Below are 19,502 nucleotides of genomic sequence, written 5' to 3'. Positions count from 1 at the left end.
CTCCTGCCTCATTGTTTCTTTGTCATTTAATGTTGTAAACAAAAAAACTAAACAAAATTATTTAATTACAATTAATTATTGATTGATTGTACTGCCTCTCTAATACATAGAACAGAATAAGGTTAAGTACAGATATAACAAATATTTTTTAATTTAATCAAAGATTATTATGAACAGCTATGAACTAACAAGTTTTAAAACTGAAATGAAATGGGTGAATACTGAAAAACATACAGAAATGTCAAAATTGAGACTTACTAGTTTTAAAGAAATTTTAATGGTAAAATTTTCCCATCCCACCCCAAAAGCCAAGGCCCATATTATTTTACAGATAAATTCTACCAAATTTTCAAGAGATAATGAATTCATTTTCTTATACAAGTTGTTCCAGAAAACATGGAAAGCTATTCAGCTCATTTTATAAGGCCAGTGGGATCTTGGTTCCAAAAGTAAAGAGGAGGAAAAAGGAAAAAGAAATAGGGCCCATTTCATGTGTGACTATAAATATAAAAATTCTAAATAAAATATTATGATTGTATTAAATGTGAGAGAGAGAGGGAGTGTGTGTGTGTGTGTGTGTGTGAATGTGTGTGAGTGTGTGTGTGTGTGTGTGTGTGTTTGTATTGCATCAGGACTAAGTGGGGCTTAACCCTTTAAGATCAGGAAAAAGACAAGGGTATGCCATATCACCACTGCTGCTTTACTTAGTTCTTAAGATGGAGAAAAATTCTATAGAAAAAGTAAAGGAGTTATTATATAAGTCTAACCAAGAGTTGCCAGAAACACAATTGACTTCTAGAAATAAGTAGCATCGTTCTACATCATTAATAACCAAGCACAAAATATGATTTTTAAAATGTTACAATTGCATAAAAATGTATGAGGTTCCTGGGAATAAACTTAACCAAGAATACCAGTAATAAAATTTTTGTGGAGAAAACTTTAACCTTTAACTCTAATAAAGGACATAGAAAATGATCTTTATAAATAAGGAGACATCTGGGGACCGTGGATGGGAAAACCTAATGTCAGTCTTCCCAAATTTATTTATAAATCAATTGGAATTCCAACAAATTATTTTGATATATTCATATACTTATTGTAAAAGTTATAAGGAAGAATAAGTGTGCATGAATATTATCTGTAAATAATGACCGTTTTATATCTTTGTTTCAAATACATATTAACACAGTAAAGATGACACCACACATCACTGAGGAAGCGAAGTTTTGTTTAATAGATGGTACTGGAAACCTGACTCACTATATAAACAAAAATAATACTTGACCCTTATCTAAACCACATATGAATGAAAAAGTATATCTAGATGGATTAAAGACGAAACCATGAAAAGTAAAACCATAAACATAAAGCTAATTGATCAAAATATAAAAAGTCATCTTTTTAACTTCAAAATAAAACCCCAAGAGCATAAACTTTTAAAAATTATTTGATTATCTCAAAATTACAAATTTCTACCCAACAAAAAACATGGATAAAGTTAATAGACATAAGACATTTGGGAGAATGCATTTGCACTGTTTTAAACCAACAAGGAACTATTACCTCAAATATTTAAAAGACTTGGAAATAAACAATATAAAGATAGGAGCCTCCATTAAAAACTAGTGGACAAAAGGTGTGAACAGGAAATTTACAGAAGAGGAAACCCAAAAGCCCAACAAACATATTTTAAAAAGTCAAATTTGATAACAGAGGAATACAAATTAAAACAATGGGATATTATTTTGTATCTATTACATCGACCAAAATTAGAAACCTGGATAATACCAAGAGCTGATGGGGATGGGGACGTATAGACACCTGCATGCCTTGCTGGAGACAGTGACAACAGGGCGGTCATTCTTAAGAGCAGCTGGGCACTGATGCCTCGGCTTAAGTACGTGCACTCCCAGTGGAGTGACACACCAGTTCTACTCCAGATTGTAAATCCCAAATAAATTCTCACAAAGATAAAAAAAAAATGATCCACGAAGAGGCTTTTATCACAGCCTTGTGTCCCGGGGAGTTAGAGGCAGCCTTGCGCTCCTCACTGGGGGAGAAGCGAGGGACTAGCGCTAGCCACACACAGTGGCATACGTAGATCTTAGAAACAACACAAAGTGAAAAAAGTAAGGAACAAAATGAAATCTGTGATGCTATACCATTTTTATAGATCAAAAATATGCACACAAAAGATGAGTAATATTTTATAAGAGCACACACAAACAAAAGGAGAAACATTACACACATTATAGTCATTGCGTATGGTAGAGGAGGGAAATGAAAATAGGGGATGTATATAAAAGAGAACAAATATATTTTAAAAACTCGAAATAGTGAAAAGTCATCATTCCCTCTGTGATTACATTAGATGTTTTATTCAATAATGGTTTTACCCTAACAGAATAATAGTAAGTGTCATCAATCCTTCAGCAGTATCTGTAAGATTTATTTGAAATGGATACTGCTTAGCTGATCATGTTGGTAAAATCTTCCTTTAAATATTATATCTGATTCCACAACTGTTGTGAATTCCTATAACTAGACTTAGGCAATAGCTACTCGACAGTGAACTTCCATGCATTCATTTTTGAAATCCTTTTATTTATTTTAGCAAGCACTGAAAATATTACTGAATAATGAGAATGACTTTCTTCTTAATTGACTAGTTATACTGCATTGACAAAATCATTTATACAAACTGATGAAACTGATATTATAGACATAACTAATATAGAATTTTAACCATCTCCTCTTTTATACCTTTGTCTCATTTCCTATGTTCTAGTCTGAACTGTTATTTCAAGATCAGTGAGATACAGAGTATAGAAATTCTGTTTAGTTTTAGTACAGAAACTCTGTCCTTTCATAAAATCTCGTTGTTTACATTTCTAAATGAGAAACATCCACACTAATTGGTGTAAATAAAATACCAATGAAAAATTTTGAAAGGAGTAAATCAGGAAAGGGGTTGAGGGAGGCAAATAAATTAGTAGTTAAATGTGATTACAGGAAAAATTGAAAAGTATTATTCAGAACATTTTATGTATTTACGAGATGAAATGCAACTTTTAGAGAGCTAATTTAAGAAGTCATTTGTTAATTAAGTGAATTCCAAATGGGTTTCAACACCTTTGAAATCAGGGACATGCAGTCAGAGAATGACTGCATTCACATATTCAGTGACAGCTGTAATTTACAAAAGTGTCTTATGTGGCTATGCATAGCTGAAATTTAAGAAGCTAGATGTACAGCTTTTTGTTCGTGTTGTTGAAATCCTCTTTAAATCAAAGAGAAGTTGAAGCTAAATGATTGCAGTCAGTGGGAGGCACAGCAAGCCATGCACCATCACTGCTCTTCTCACTGGCCTGAACAAGACTACAGAATACCTCTACGAACCTTCTTAGGAAACAAAAATGCCTTCTATTTTTCTGAGTGTTTATGGAAGCTTAGTGCGGTCATTGGCTCTCAATAGTTTACATTTGTTTCCCACTAGTTAACAAACATCCAGAGTTGCCCAGTGATTCCCAAACTGGATAATAGCTGAGCTGCTATGAATTCATAGCAGAAGGAAGGCATTGCTTTCTAGTCATCTTAGAGGCAGGAAAATCAATGTATATCAAAATTTCTTTTAAGATTATTTAATTTCAAACTAACATCTAAAAATTAGAAATGAATTTGTTATAAAATGTTATTAAAACAAGTATTTCAAATTGTTTTCTTTTTAAACAAGAGTGTGTTTTTATAAGAAATTTATTTAATGTTAAAATTCATAGGGCACGTGCAGTGACTCATGACCATAATCCCAGCATTTTGGGAGGCTGAGGTAGGAGGATCACTTGAGGTCAGTAGTTTGAGGTTATAGTGGGGTGTGATTATACTACTGTACTCCAGCCTGGGCAACAGATCAAGACCCTATCTCTAAAAAAAAAATAATAAAATCCATGTTGTATACATAATAGAGCCAAGAGAAAGTTTAGCATGTTAGAAAGAGAAAATTTTTATTTTGATCTATGTTTTATTAAAGATAGTATTTTGCCATTTCTAGGAACTAAAGATCTGATACATATAGATCAAATATAGGAATGTAAAGAACATATTCTCTTTATTTATACAGAATATTTCAAAGTAAAAAAAGAGTTTTGCCAAGTGTGGAGAGTCTGTCATTTCTTTCTTGACTCATTTCAGGCACTGGAAAGTGAATTCGTTTCTTGCCAACTTCATCAGTGGATCGACCTTATATTTGGCTACAAGCAACGAGGACCAGAAGCAGTCCGTGCTCTGAATGTTTTTCACTACTTGACCTATGAAGGCTCTGTGAACCTGGATAGTATCACTGATCCTGTGCTCAGGGAGGTAGGTGTTCAGTCTCATATTATTCTAGAGATTTCTGTCAGCTCTCAAACACAAATTTGGCTTTCTATCTCTTTCTGTATACATTTCCTTTCAACATAACTTTTTACAAGACATAGGTTTCAGGTTCTTGACAAATGTGGAAAAGTGAATATATGTCAAAAACGAGTAATCAAGTAATGAGACCAGTATGTTGTTCCTTTTTGAATTGCAGACATTTTCAATGCACTTCCACACCTCTATTTTATTTTTCTTAACTTCAGAATCTTCATCAAAATGTTTAATGCTTGCTTTATGTGTGTTATTAATGAATGAAACCTAGTTGAATATTTGAATATGAATAGTTCACATATTCTGCCAGTGTGAGTATTCTTAAAAATAAAAGCAAAATTGCAACCTTCTAGACAGAATGCTCAAAAAAATAAATCAGTGAAATAGATGTTTATACTATTTTATTCCCATATGTTTTCAACCTGAAATGTTTATAGCCAACAGTTGGGAATTATGTACTATGTGTAGAGTATTTTTAGTGAAAATATTCATTTAATATTATTTAAATCACTTCCACATTGCACAGAATGATTTCAGATAGGTGCAAAAAGTGAAGATGCAACAGCTGTTACCTAAGTGTTGCTGCAAGGAAGCTATATCCAGGCCTTCCATTCTACCAGATAGCTGCCATCTGCTGTATGCAAAACAAGTAATCATTTCTACATTTCCAGGCAGTGGAATGTTTTTTTTTAATTTTATTATTTTTAATTTTAGAGGTGGAAAACTTGTAGATTTGAGAAATGAAGCTCTATTAAAAAATTTGCATCCCTAATGTTCTTTCTTATATACCTCTATAAAACTAAAATGACTCCATTTATATGGCTTCAAGCAGAGAAGAGGAAGGGGAGGGAAGAGCCTCGTGGTCATTGATCATTGGACCCTTAGGGCTAAACATTCTGAGAACACATTGCAAGCATGTTATTAGGGGCAACATTGTACCATATTGTATGCACAAGGAAATAAAATTATTGCCTGAAGCCCAGAGAAAAATACAGAGACAGAATGAATGGATGAGAAGCCAGGTATTATGAAGTTGGTTGGTGAAATAAGGGGTTTTCTCTACAAACCATTGCACTTGCCCAACTTAGTATCTCCAGTTTGTATACACTATACTCAGATTGTTTGGTAGGAGGTATTTCTGAGCTTGATTATTCTCTTAACTGTACACCTTTGCTTAACACATGCCTGTTCTATAAATTCCATATAAACTAAAATTTTCTTTCAGAACCAATACCTTTTATTATTTTATTTTATTTTATTTTATTTTATTTTATTTTATTTTATTTTATTGAGACAGAGTCTCACTGTCTTGCCTGGGCTAGAGTGCCATGGCGTCAGCCTAGCTCACAGCAACCTCAGACTCCTGGGTTCAAGCCATCCTCCTGCCTCAGCCTCCCGGGTAGCTGGGACTACAGGCATGCGCCACCATGCCCGGCTAATTTTTCTATTTTTTAGTTGTTTGGCTAATTTATTTCTATTTTTAGTAGAGACAGGGTCTTGCTCTTGCTCAGGCTGGTCTTGAACTCCTGAGCTCAAGCAATCCTCCCACCTTGGCCTCCCAGAGTGCTAGGATTGCAGGCATGAGCCACTGCTCCTGGCCTCAATACCTTTTAGAATCAGAAAAAAGAAAATACTTATATTCCAAGATCAAGTGCAAATTGTTTTTTGACTTTTAAATACCGTGGACATTTTTGCTCCTGGATATTTTATTATACATTTTTAATCAATCATAATAAAGTTCTGTTCTTATAAAGAAAGTTGCAATTTAATCCTGCAAAATAAAATACACTAAGCATTTTATACAGGATGAAAGTGCAAGGCAGCATTAAAATTGACAGAAAAATAGCCATTTTTTCATATTTAAATAAGGGTAAAAAAGAGATAAATGAAAGAATAAAAAGAAAATGGAATTAGAAATGGGACTTTATATACAGTGTTTATTATTTGAATCTTACAAAAATACCTGTTTCTACAAAATATCACAGCATTGCTTTGGACAGTGAAAAAAAACAAATGTGTATAGGCCTTATTGGCAAACTGTAAAACTTCCTAATGAAACACTACATGAAAATGTATGATTAAATTTTTGTTGCTGTTGAGTGGTAATGGTTCAAGCGTATGTTTGCATGTAATATAGATGGCCTGACCTATATATTACAGCTCCTTATTACTCAGAGCAATGCAGACTGTGTAATGCCAGGGTGCCTTAGCTAAAGACTCTGTCTCCTTCCAGCATTCTCATTCTGAGCACGCAATTGCCCGACACTGAGGTTCCATTAGGGAGACTCCCAGAATCATACAGTGCTATTTATGTTCTTTATTTCCAAACCCATTGCCCACCTCCCAACTCAACGATTCTAAATCAGTTCTTAGAATACTAGATGTAAGAGGCATATCTGGAATACTGTTACCTCCCTTCCCTCAGCCAGCACAGGCCTGAGCACACACCCGGCAGAGATGTTTACCCTGACCATATAGACCGCTGTGGACTCGAGTTTGCTTAGGAAGATATTTTATCTCCTTGTGACCACTAGGGGGCCATTTCGTGCAGTGTAGGCATTAAATGATTTCAAGGAATACTAGTTAATTTCCCGTATCCCAATCCCCACCATTACCCTCCTCTAACATATTCCCGTTAATGCCAATTGGCCAATTAGAACCTAATATTCCCACAAAAAAAGTTCTGCACTGACATTTAAGAACTTGAAGAATAGTGCCCTCCAACAGGTGAGAACCCACCTGAATCCTGTGAGCTAGGTAAATGTAGCCACGTTAACCTCGCTTTACTTCAATTGCTCCGTTTATAAAGGCGGAATAAGACGTAGCATATGTTCCTCGACAGAAAAGCGCTCAGCATATGCTGTCACAAGAAAGAACCTGTAGGTAAGTGAAAGAAGTACAGCATAGTCATTATCTGGTGGTCATTTATGTGCCCTTACCCGTACATAAAACCCCTGTGAGTAGACCTTCTGGTAGGCACAATACCGTTTTCTTTAAACACCCGTGTTGAGTTCCTGGAGGTCTGCACTGCCATATCTTGACTTGAGAGAACTGAAGCCCACCTAAATAGTCAGACATAGGCTTTTGGAAAAAGCAGAGTTTAAAATATTAACCCTTTTATTGAACTCAGTACATTCCTTTAATTTGATAATGTTTATCTTGGTACTTTTAAAATACGGAGGTTGCACATTTCACATAGATAAAACCAAAAGGTGGCTAATTATAGTTATACTAAACTCCAACTAGCCCAAGGAAGATGGATTTTTTTTTTAATGCTTAAATGAAACATTGATTTTAAAAAAAGAAATATTTAATATGTGAATATATACATATGTCCCCTTTGTCAAAACAGTCTGCCTATAACTTTGAGCTTTGAAGTTTGTGCTAAAATTTGAGAAATGGCTTAAGGTTATTGATTCATTATTCTTTGACAGGTGAAATCATGAAGCAGCACTAACCACAGCAATTATGGCATTAAAATGTCAAGAAATTAGAGGTCAGAATAACAGATAATTTTTTTCTCTGTGTCAGATTAAAAATTGACATTCTTTGACAGTTTAGGAACTCTGTCTGAGAAAATTATGACAACTTAACTTATTTTATACTTGTAAAGCAGTAATTGATAATAAACTTTATCATGACAGCCTCTGGGAAGAAACATGACAGTATAGTTCTGGTACAAAGCTCTTCTTAATATGTAAACACTAGATCTGTTGGATAGTAGATATTATTTAAATTGTCTTAAGTCCTGGCTTACATCCTAATCTTCTAGGCACTTTTTTTCATAGATGAGCTCAACTGACTATTTGAGCAGTGTTTTTCAAGCGTGATAATGAATATTCTTTCTTATCCATTTTTATATATTAATAAAAATTATGTCATTTGCTTTATATTTTTACTTACTTAATGATGGCCAAGAAACTCCATCCTAATACTTGCTTAGAGACTAGGGTATTCTGGTTGGTAATCATGTAATCCTGTGGTTTTCTAAGGCCTTGGTACTCAAATGTGGTCCAAGCCCAGCAGTATCAGCATCACCTGGAAAGTTGTTAGAATTTCAGACTCTCAGGCGTCCCTGAGCTACTGAATCAGAATTTGCATTTAATGAGATCCCCAGGTGACTTGTTTGAGATATTAAAGCTTAAGAAGCCCTGCTCTACTAAGAGTGTGTTAGAATCGTTTGGAAAGCTTTTTTGCCTATAAAAATAGAATGGTATAATGAAACCCCATATATTTATAACCAATTTCAAAAATTTTAACCCTAGGAATCTATATATGGCAGAATGAACAAAAAGAAAGAGAAAAACGTTTTAACCCATTTCAACTACATGCCCACCCCTACCCCTGAACTCTTTTTAAATACACATGCCACACCATCTAACTCCCCATCCACTGTATCCTCCCATCCCGTGGGCATCTCAGAATATCCAGGATGGGCTTCAAGCAGGTTTATTTTGAAAAAAAAAAAAAAATCTGCCTAGGAATTTTGTATACATTCTCAATTAAAAACCATTAATCTAGCCTAACACTCTTATTAAATAAGAATACAAATTACACTCTTATTAAATTAAATATTCTTTTCAAGGATATCCAGCTATATAGTATGAGAGTTCTTAAGTTAGGGTGTCTTTAGTTCCATTACTCTCTAGGAATTTAAAGATAACAGAATATATATGAAAACTGATTCATTTTAGGGATAGTATTCTTCTTCCAAAATGATTCTTAAAATTTTAGGGGAAGCCTAATGTATGTTTCTGTTTCACTAATTCAGACTGTAAGGGGGTTTTTTTGTGTGTTTTACTTACGCTTTTGAAAGTTAAAACTTCCAACTCAGTAAAACTTTCAGCAATTATAGGGAGAAAATTAGGATGATTTTAAGAAAACTTTTTCAGCCATTTTGTTGATCATTTGATATACTTCTCAGAAAAACTTATTATCAGTTTTTGAGGGTTCCAAAGGCACTATGGGATTATGTCATAGTGAGCAATTGGTCAGTAGAAATTATTAAATAAATGAATGCCACATAAATTTTTTTACTATACTTTTATAATGAATGAAAAATATTTCATTCTAATCTGTTTTAAGAAATTATCACACTTCTGATTACAGACTTAATTATTTAACTCTGTCTGCCCCAGAGTATGATTATATGGTATACAGTAGGCAATAGAAGTGGTAGAAAGACAGGAATCAGGTTATAAGTGGTATCACAGCCCGAAGCCGCAGCATTAGTATTTGAGTGACTTTAAGTCAGTCACTTATCTTTTATGTACATATGTTTTCTCACCTAAAAAATGATGACAGAAATGATACCTAATTCCTAGGAGAAAAGAGATGCGAAAATACTTTGTGAAGCACTACACAGACATTGATTACCATCTAAAGGCATAATTAAATAAAGTATCTTAGAAAAACTTTTGTTTTAATAATTTATTTCTGTATATATGATACCAAAAGTATTAACTTAATCAAAAACATCTGTTAGCAACAGATAAAATCAATTGATTTATTTTTATTATTATTTAGGTAAAAGAAATAATGGTGTTTTTAAAATTTCTTTTCAGCTCTAAAATTTTATAAAGGCAGCCTAATTGCAGCCTCTTGTTGCCTGTAACAGTCTTTCTTTGTTCTTGATATAAATTAGTATTAGCATCTCTATCTTTTATTATTATTTATATTTAAATTTTTTTTATTTTAGTGGTATTAGTTTTAAATTCATATTATCAAATGAATTAGCATAACTATGTTACTAGCATTAAAGTTGTACCTGTTCGGCAAGAGAAAAAAAATGGAGTGGATATTTCAACAGAAGCCGTAAGCTCACACCAGACAAGTCATTGACAAGATACTAAGTTCTGAGCTTGTCATAATACTTGTCATCATACCTGTGGTTGACAAAGCCAAACTGAAAAATGATTTAAATGACTTCCTTATGACAGTGAGAGGTATGCACATGAGCTTATCATAACAGGCTGTTCTGCCGGCAGCTATTAGAACATACAGGCCATACAATTTTTACTTATTTATAGATATACACATTTTTCTATGCTGGAAACATTAAAATATTAATAGATTTTAATATTACCAGCAGTCATAAAGATGTGGTATTTTAGTCTACTTTTCGTAACTAATATTTCTTGATATTCTTAGATTATATTTCCTTCTTTTATGTTTTTCTTTGATCTGACAGGGATAACAAAGCATCCCTTTTGGATCTGCTATGGTAAAAATATGCCCATAGGAAGTAGATTAGTTTGCTTCCATTTTCACTTTATTTTCTTGCTGAAATATTCCTTGCTACTACAGAGAACTGATATGATAGCGCTGTCAAGAACCACCAAGACAGATGTGTCTTTAACAAAAACAGCTGCAACGCTGGCTTTCCACAGAAGATGAACTCATAAAATTTATAAGGAAAAAAAATTAACACACTTTTCATCCTGATAATGTGAAGTTATTCATAGTGACGATATTGATGGCCTCTGCAATCATTGCTTATTCCTTCTGTGAATTTGTTATCCCTTGGCTTTTCCTTCCCCTACTTCTGACTTTTTGATATGACAGAGGTATCAACACCGCCCCCTGCATCTGCTGACAAGTTGTAGCACAAGGTTGTCTGTTTACAAGTGCCACAACGCCTAATTGTCTTCACATGGGGATGTCCAGCATCTTCTCTTGGGCCATTATTCTGAGAAGTGATTGCAACAAATGATCAAAAAAATGGCTAAGAAAGATTTATTTAATCCATCTTAATTTTCCCCTTATAATTACTGGAAGTTTTACTGAGATGAAAATTTTAACAAATTTAAAAGCCAAATAAAAACAGAAAGAAAATACCCACATTTTAATTATTAGGCTGGAAATACATTAGTTGTTCTTTAAAGTTAAAGGATCATTTTGGGAGCAAGAAGAATGTTATGATTCCTAAAACTAATACGGATATAGATTCAATTGTATTCGTTGTATGTTTCTCATCTGCAGCAATCAGGCCTGCATTGCAAAGGTCTTATGAATAAAGTTTCAATATAGAAATTAGTATCAAGGAAATTAATGACACACATTTAATTTTGATTAGTGAATAAATCTTTAATTTAGGTTTATCTTTTCTCCTCATAATTACTGCAGTCCTTTGCTCGTCCCTGGTCATCAATCGTCCACTAGAAAAGCATAAATAATGCAGCTAGTCAGAGTCAGATGTATGTCATTTATGTGAGATGTGCCTTTTTTCTCCTCTTTGTGTTATTTTTATTGTGTGGTGTTGAGAAGCGCTAATTATTGATTTTCAGAAATTAACAGCAAATGCTTTCACAAGCATCTAAAGTCATATTTCACTCAAGGGAAGAAGGGTGAAAATTGCAGCCTGCTGTTTGTACTAGAAATCGCTGGAAGGAATTTCCCTATCTTTTATTAACATGGATTTCAGTTATATTACACAGTTGTTACCTCAGCATAAATTAACAATTATTCAAAACATATTGCATACTTCAATTTGTTGAAGTAGATATTAATCAATCTAAGTACCGAAGCATTTCAGTTAGATGTTTAGGACTCATTTTTAAAGGTTTTAAACATATTGGTAATGAACCTATTTAAAGCCATATGATGTCTTAATATAGTAAATTTAAATGACTGTTTCCCATTTACATCAAAATCAAAAAACATTTTGTTCTGCTGAATACACGCAATAATATTTTTAATCTGAATTTAGTTTACTAAAAGTATATGATTCCATTTTGGAATATTTATTCCAGAACCTGGTAAACCTTTGTCTCACATACCAAGCAAATCTATTTCAACTTTTATTATTTTTATTATTTTTTTCCATGAGTGGACACTCCCAAGTGAACTTACAAAGGTCGCCGCCTATACTGCTACTTGTCTCTCATTCCTCCTCCTACACCACCACCTCCCCTCAACTTCTTTTCCTCCTTCTCTGCCTCCTGAATCAGCTGGCATAGAATTTACTGCATGTAAACTTACTCACTCAGGGAGGGTTTGACAGGGATGTTGTACTGATTCTTGTCACATAGGCTTAAGCTTTTCTGGGTTGAATTCTCTACTTATGTACTATATAATGATCAACTTTAAAGTGAGCAAAGAACCAAAAACCTGGAAGAATCTTTAAGAAATTGTTAGCTAAAACATTTGCTCCCAGGTAGATCAATCTCTAAATCATCCAGAAAAGAGTATTTTGGTCTTCTTCTTGAGTATGAACAAATATAGATTGCAAGGAGACTCCACAGTCTCTCCTAAGAAGCTTATGGTAGTTTTTTTCTCTAAAATATTCCAAATCCTCAGTGAAAATGCCTCTTGCTTTGATATAATCTTATTTTGGTCAGTTCTACCCAGACATGGAACAAAAGGTAAACAGCATTTCTCTCATTTGTTATACCTGAATACCAATCCTGTCTGTATCAGTCAGGATCTCCGCACATTACCCTTTCAAAGGGATAATGAAGACGCCAAAGAAGATACACAAATGGCTGAGATACACATGAAAAGATGCTCAGTGTCACTAATTATTAGGGAAATACAAATCAAAGCCACAATGAGATAACACTTCACACCCATTAGGTTAGCTACTATCCAAAAAAACCAAAGAAAATAGCAAGTATTGGAGAGGCTGTAGAGAAATTGGAACCTTTGTGTACTGTTGGTGGGGAAGTAAAATGGTATAGCTGGTACAGCTGCTGTGGACAACAGTATGGTGGTCCCTCAAAAAATTAAAAATAGAATTATTGTATATGACCCAGCAATTCCACTTCTGTGTACGTATCCTAAAGAACTGAAAGAAAGAAGGGTTTCAAAGAAATATTTGTATGCCCGTGTTGATAGAAGTATTTTTCCCAATAGCCAAAAAGTAGAAGCAACCCAAGTGTCCAATTGTGAGTGGATAAACAAAATGTAGTATATACATACAATGCAGTATTAGCCTTAAAAATGGAAGGAAATTCTGACACATGCTACAACATGGATGAAGCTTGAGGACATTATGCTATGGGAAATCAGCCAGTCACAAAAAGACAAAAACTGTATGATTCCACTTATATGAGCCATCATGACTAGTCAAATTCATAGAGACAGTCTCCTCTCCTGGGCTGTGTCATTGGCTGAACCCAGTGGGAAGGTGGAGAACGTGGGGGTGAGGGTCTGTGGAGGCGTGTCCTCCAGAGCCAGGGAAGGTATCCAGCTCACTCATCCGCTCCCCCTGGGTTGTTCACTTCTCTTGGCTAAACAAACTTATTTAAAGCATCCAGGGTGGGTCAGTCACAACCAGCTACATTAAGATGCATGCACTCTTTCTGCCTGAGTTAAGTAGAAAAATTGAGTGAGCTTGTCACTGATGGCACTGACCTGATTTGAAGAGAAAATATTCTGGACGAAGCATTTTCTGTCCAGAGGAAATGGTGCTTATTTTTCCACTTTCATCTGTTAAGTCAGTTATATAATATCACCATTATAATTTACCGTGCCAAGGAAAGAAATAGGAATCAGCAGGAGGGTAGGTCTCTTCTTCATTCTGCTTAGGTTTACGCTAAAAGAATAAAGCCAAACAGTAAGGCAGGTAACTGAACAAATCAGAACTCCCACCTTCAAACATTATCTAACACAATCTACTAATGAAAGCAAATGTCCTTTTTTATGTGAATTACCAAATATTTGCCTAAATATTCTAATAATTTCGCTGGGATAGATTTAGCTTTAATGCAGTTGATTGTTACAACAAAAGGAAAAATATTTGTTCTTCTAGTTTGTGGTTTCTATGAAAAACTAGGAGCAGCTGAATATAAAATAGCATTTTAATTTTTTATATAGCTTAATGTTTGTAAAGCAAGAAATAACAAAATGCAGATATTATTTGCTTGATTTATTTTGCTTCGTTTTTCCAGCATTAAAAAGTAATGCTTTATATGATCTTGTTTTATTATAACCATAAACCAGAAGCAAAAACTTATCAGTTAAAATACAGTTTTCCATTAAGTAACCTTTCCTTTTATCATTTCAGACTTCTCAGAATTCCATTTTTTTTGTTTATTTTTTTCCTATTTGGCATTGGCAAAATTGCAGGTGGAACATAAAGACGATATCAATCACGTATCTATTTTTTATTGTGTGTCACATTTAGTTAAAAAAATAATTTTTTAAGCATAAAATAAAAGCATTGTAAGTAAGAGTTGTACAGTGAAATAAGCACAATACTAAGGAAACTGTGAACATCTTTTTCTGCATTCTCAAGCAGCCACTTTTACTACTTTTTTCTTGAATTTTCTGAAAATTGTTAGTGAATTGACCAGTCTTTGAACATAGTCCAATATTTTTCTTTTTTTTTTTTTTTTTTGAGACAGCGTCTCGCTTTGTTGCCCAGGCTAAAGTGAGTGCCGTGGCGTTAGCCTAGCTCACAGCAACCTCAAACTCCTGGGCTTAAGCGATCCTACTGCCTCAGCCTCCCGAGTAGCTGGGACTACAGGCATGCGCCACCATGCCCGGCTAATTTTTTGCTATATATATTTTAGTTGGCCAGATAATTTCTTTCTATTTTTTTAGTAGAGACGGGGTCTCGCTCTTGCTCAGGCTGGTCTCGAACTCCTGACCTTGAGCGATCCACCCGCCTCGGCCTCCCAGAGTGCTAGGATTACAGGCGTGAGCCACCGCGCCTGGCCAAGTCCAATATTTTTCATCGTAAGGAGGATAACCTGTTATACTTCATGAAATGCTGATTTTTCTGGAAAACAATTTAAAAGCTTATACAGACCAAAAGGAATGGACAAAACAGGTCATTTGAGAGCCTACATGGTCATCTCCCTCATACTGTCTCTCCTGGCATTTCATCTGAAAGATAAAACTAAACTGCATTTACCATCTGCTTCCCCCCAAAAAGGACTAACAGTTGTAAAGAGTCTATGAGAGAAAAATGTATCTGGGTTAAATTTACGAGCATTGTGGAAAAGACAAGAATAACCAAGGTTTTTATCTACCGCGTATCAGAGAAGGTCTGACTCTGAATTATGGCTTGCCCATGGCCACATTTACTTTTACCTTGGCTGTGATGTCTTTCATATTAATAGGCATATGTGTGACACACAAACACACACAGCATATTTATTTCCTCTTCTGAGGATTTAATTCCAGGGATATATCTTTACCAAGGAGGTAGAACTTTCTTGGAAGGGAAGGCAAGAATGAAAGAAAACAATTAAGAAAGAGGTGCAGAGGTCAAAGGAATAAGGCATATACCACACCGTGGCTAACATACGGCCCCTTGTGCACGTTTAAGAAGATGCACTACGTGAATGAATTCCAAAAGGCATGTCTTCCTCTGGGAATTAAGGTAGATTCTATTCCCTCACATCCAACTGGGCACCTTTGTTCAGGCCCTGACCCATGAGAAAGATGAAGGAGTAGAGAGAGCTTGTTGAGTAGAAGTAAGAAAAAAGGAGACTTTGCTGAAGATGTGGATAATTCTGTAACTTATAGGTGGGTCCTGGAGAATTTTACGAAGGAGAGCCTAATAAGACTAAGGGATGGGGTAATCAGGAAGGAGAGGGAGGACAAAAGAGAAAGTGTCCCTAATAGAAACTTTCATAATGGGAGCTTCACATTACAGATAAGCAGGTAAAACCGAGTGATGTGTCATATACATGGATGAAATCGGAGAACCATGTCCACTGTTACAATTTTTATTTTGCCTACCTGTGCACAACTCAGGTTACATTCCGCTTTACTTCTGTGCCTACAGATGCAGAATTCCATGTTTTAGAACTTCTTCAAGGTATTAAGCCTACTTATTTCTTGATAGGTCTTAGCTGGGGAGAAAAAGAAATGCTAAGCACATAATAACTGCTCAATAAATATTCAACAAAATAATTTTGAGTGTGATGTGCACCATCTGGGGGATGGACACACTTGAAACTCTGGGAAAAGGGGGGCAAGGGAAACATATGTAACCTAAACATTTTTACCCCCATAATATGCAGAAATAAAAAAAAGTAAGAACCTACATAACAATTAAAATTTAAAACTCTTAAGAAACTAATTTTCATTCCTATCTGGATAATTCCTAGTAACAAAATAAAGTGGTGTTTTTATATAACTTTTTAATGAAATACAGTTGATTTTAGAGATGTAGGAGTTTCTGTATATTAATACCCTAAAAGACGACACAGTCTAAATCATTACTTGGGAGGCTGAGTGCGGTAGCTCATCCCTTTATTCCCAGCATTTTGGGAGGCTGAGGCAGGAGGATCACTTGAGGCCAGGAGTTCCAGACCATCCTGGGCAACCCTGCCTCTACAAAAAAAATAAGAAAAATTAGCCAGGCATGGTGGGACATACCTATAGTCCCAGCTACTTGGGAGACTGAGGCAGGAGGATAGCTTGAGCCTTGGAGATTGAGGATATAGTAAGCTGTGATCGTGTCACTGTACTGTAGGTGGGTGACAAAGCGAGACCCTGTCTCTGGAAAAAAAATTATTACTTTATTTATAGCTTTGACTATTACATTCTGGGTTTACAAATATTTACAGAACATGAATTTGGCAAGAATACTAAACATATTCCTACTCCATGACTCAGCAAACCCATGTCTAGATATACAGCCAACAAAAATGTACAAGAATTTTCTAAGAAACTTTCTTTATGAATAAATATACAATGTGAAACTATTAACAATCCAAATATCCATCAACAGAAGTGATAAATTGTGGTAGATTAATACAATGGAATACTACACAGCAGTAAAAAAGAAAGAACTACTGACAAATACAAGAAGGATGAATCTTGCAGATGTTATGTTGATGAAAACAAAGCAGACAGCAAATGTGTACTATATTATTCCATTTATCAGAAATTCAAGATCAGAAAAAATAATGGTGATAAACATCAAAATAGTGATTGACTTGACAGGGGGTGGGGAGTGGGAATAATTGGCTGAGGAGGGGACATGAGGTTACCTGTACATATGTATACTCATGTAACCACCACCCAGACCAAGACATGGAAATTTCCAGTCCATTCCAAAATCCTGTCTTGATCTAGGTGTGGTTACAAGAGGAGAAAAAAAACGTAAACACACACACATTCGTCAAGCTATACGCTTAAGATTAGTATACTTTATGCATTTTATCTTTCTTAAACCTTAAAAAAATAAGATATTGAGTAAGTAAATACAAATGGATGTATGTAAAAAGCTTAAGTCTAAGATACCAAATTCAACAATTGTAAAGAGCTAAGACAGAATGTTATTTAAGTATAAGCCAATCCATATTTTCGTGTTATCCCACCAAAGGTTTGGCCACCAGTGGATACATTGTCTTTCGTATTTGTAAAACATCAAAGGTTTTGTCAGTCACATTTGTTTTGAAAAATTTTAGTGTTTTAAGCCTATTACCTATGCTAGCTTTGTATGAAATATGTAAGACTCATGATACTGCTGTTTGTTACATGTAAAAAGTTACTATAATTTGTTGATTGTAAGATACACTCAACATTCCAAATCACAATGTGTCTAACAGTTAATGAATGGTGTATCATAGTTTAATTGGAAGCATTTTTTACTTCTTAAGAGTATATAAAATAATGATGCTTCTAATAATGAATGGACAGCATCTTAGATTTGATGAAGTTAGATTAACAGACTTATTTTCAAACTTGTAGTCTTTTATATGGGTCACGTAGTGGTGGGCATTGCAAAAGGGCAGCTGGGCAGGGATGCTGATATGGTATTGCCAGATCTGCTAATTTTTGGAGAGAAGCCAAAAAAAATTAATTTATTATACAAAATTTCCTGACCTGTAAATGTTGGCTCAAATAGAAACTATGTTTGTAAGCTGAATCTAGCCTGGGGATGCCAGTGTGACCTCTGGCTCCATGTAAGCTCTGTGAAGGTCGGACTCTTTAACTGTTGTGTTTGATGTGTATCCTAAATATCTAGGATGGGATTGGGCATGTAGTAGGTACTCAGTAAATATGTGCTTTATGAATAAATATAGTTAACATTAAATCTCTCTGATCCATGCAGAACAGTATTTAGAGATGCCATGTCTGATAATATAGAAAGAATCAATCTCATAATTAGCTCTAAGTAGGGCTTTTCTGATTTGATATATTTGGCAATTATTGCAGGAAAATTTCTCTATGGCTGAAAATCCTTGCATGCTGTTGACTAGCTAATTCCTACTTAATCTTCAGACCTCAGCTCATGTCTTTTTCTGGAAGTCCGTTTCCCAAGATTCCCACTCCCCTTCCCCTCTGTCACTTGTCTGGGCTCCGTGGCAGTCTGGGCTTGCCTCCATTGTAGGCCTTCTCCCTGCCACATGCACCGATGTCCTCGTCTTCTTTATTTCGGGGGCTGTGAGCTTCCTAAGGGCAGTCTGCTGTCTGACGTTGTATCCCTTGGCACAGAGCAAGCATTCAACAAATGTTTATTAATTGCTTTTGTGGTATTGAATTATAAAAGTAAAGTTTTCTCCGGTATTATGCTTTTCTATTTCTAGATCAGCTTTCAGTTTTGCACCAAGGTCCCACCATTGCCCCAGCAAATACGTTTGAAGCCTCTGTTAGGACTAAGTCACAGTCCTGACCTGCAGAGATTCAAGGTCTGAGCAAACAGACATACATGAATAATTGTGTGTTAAATTCTGTAATAAAAGGTGAAAATGTGCTGTGAGAATATTCAGGGCATTCATTATGATGTAGGGAGTTTGAGAGGGGAAGCACTTAGATCCCCGCCCGAGGTTAGCGTTAAGGGAGGATTTTCTCCTACACAGGGAGTGGCTATCAGAACAACTACTTCATTCTAATGATTCACGGGTTTTATAATGGGCTCCGCGTAATACCGGGCAACTCTCCCATGCACAGTTCGCACGGGCTTGGCAAGGAAGTCACTGAGGACTCCCTAAAAGTGGGGGAGGGGACAGAAAATATTGTGTGGGAAGCTGCTTCCCATTCAAACATTTTGGTAATGGCACGAAATGGAACTTAGAGAAGACAGTATACTTTTTCAAGATGGGAAAGATCTGTACACTTTTAAATCAGAGGGTAAGCAATTACTGGAAGGCAGGATTACAAGATAGCCGAAGGATAAATATTGGAATAAG

At 35.1% G+C, this 19,502-nt stretch overlaps 1 protein-coding gene across 12 annotated transcripts in view; it reads left to right on the top strand.

The window, feature by feature from the left end:
• Positions 1 to 19,502, top strand: part of NBEA (neurobeachin) — a 562,035-nt gene that overhangs the window by 517,291 nt on the left and 25,242 nt on the right. For all 12 annotated transcript variants that reach the window (XM_045567190.1, XM_045567200.1, XM_045567192.1 and 9 more), the window contains one exon: positions 4,192 to 4,359. In XM_045567190.1, coding sequence (XP_045423146.1) covers positions 4,192 to 4,359 — 168 coding nt within the window. The remainder of the gene's footprint in view (positions 1 to 4,191; positions 4,360 to 19,502) is intronic.

The sequence above is a fragment of the Lemur catta genome, chromosome 13 (assembly GCF_020740605.2).
Source record: "Lemur catta isolate mLemCat1 chromosome 13, mLemCat1.pri, whole genome shotgun sequence".
Classification (NCBI taxonomy): domain Eukaryota; kingdom Metazoa; phylum Chordata; class Mammalia; order Primates; family Lemuridae; genus Lemur; species Lemur catta.
Note: the sequence above shows the minus strand (reverse complement) of the source record. Positions and strands in the feature narration are given on the sequence as shown.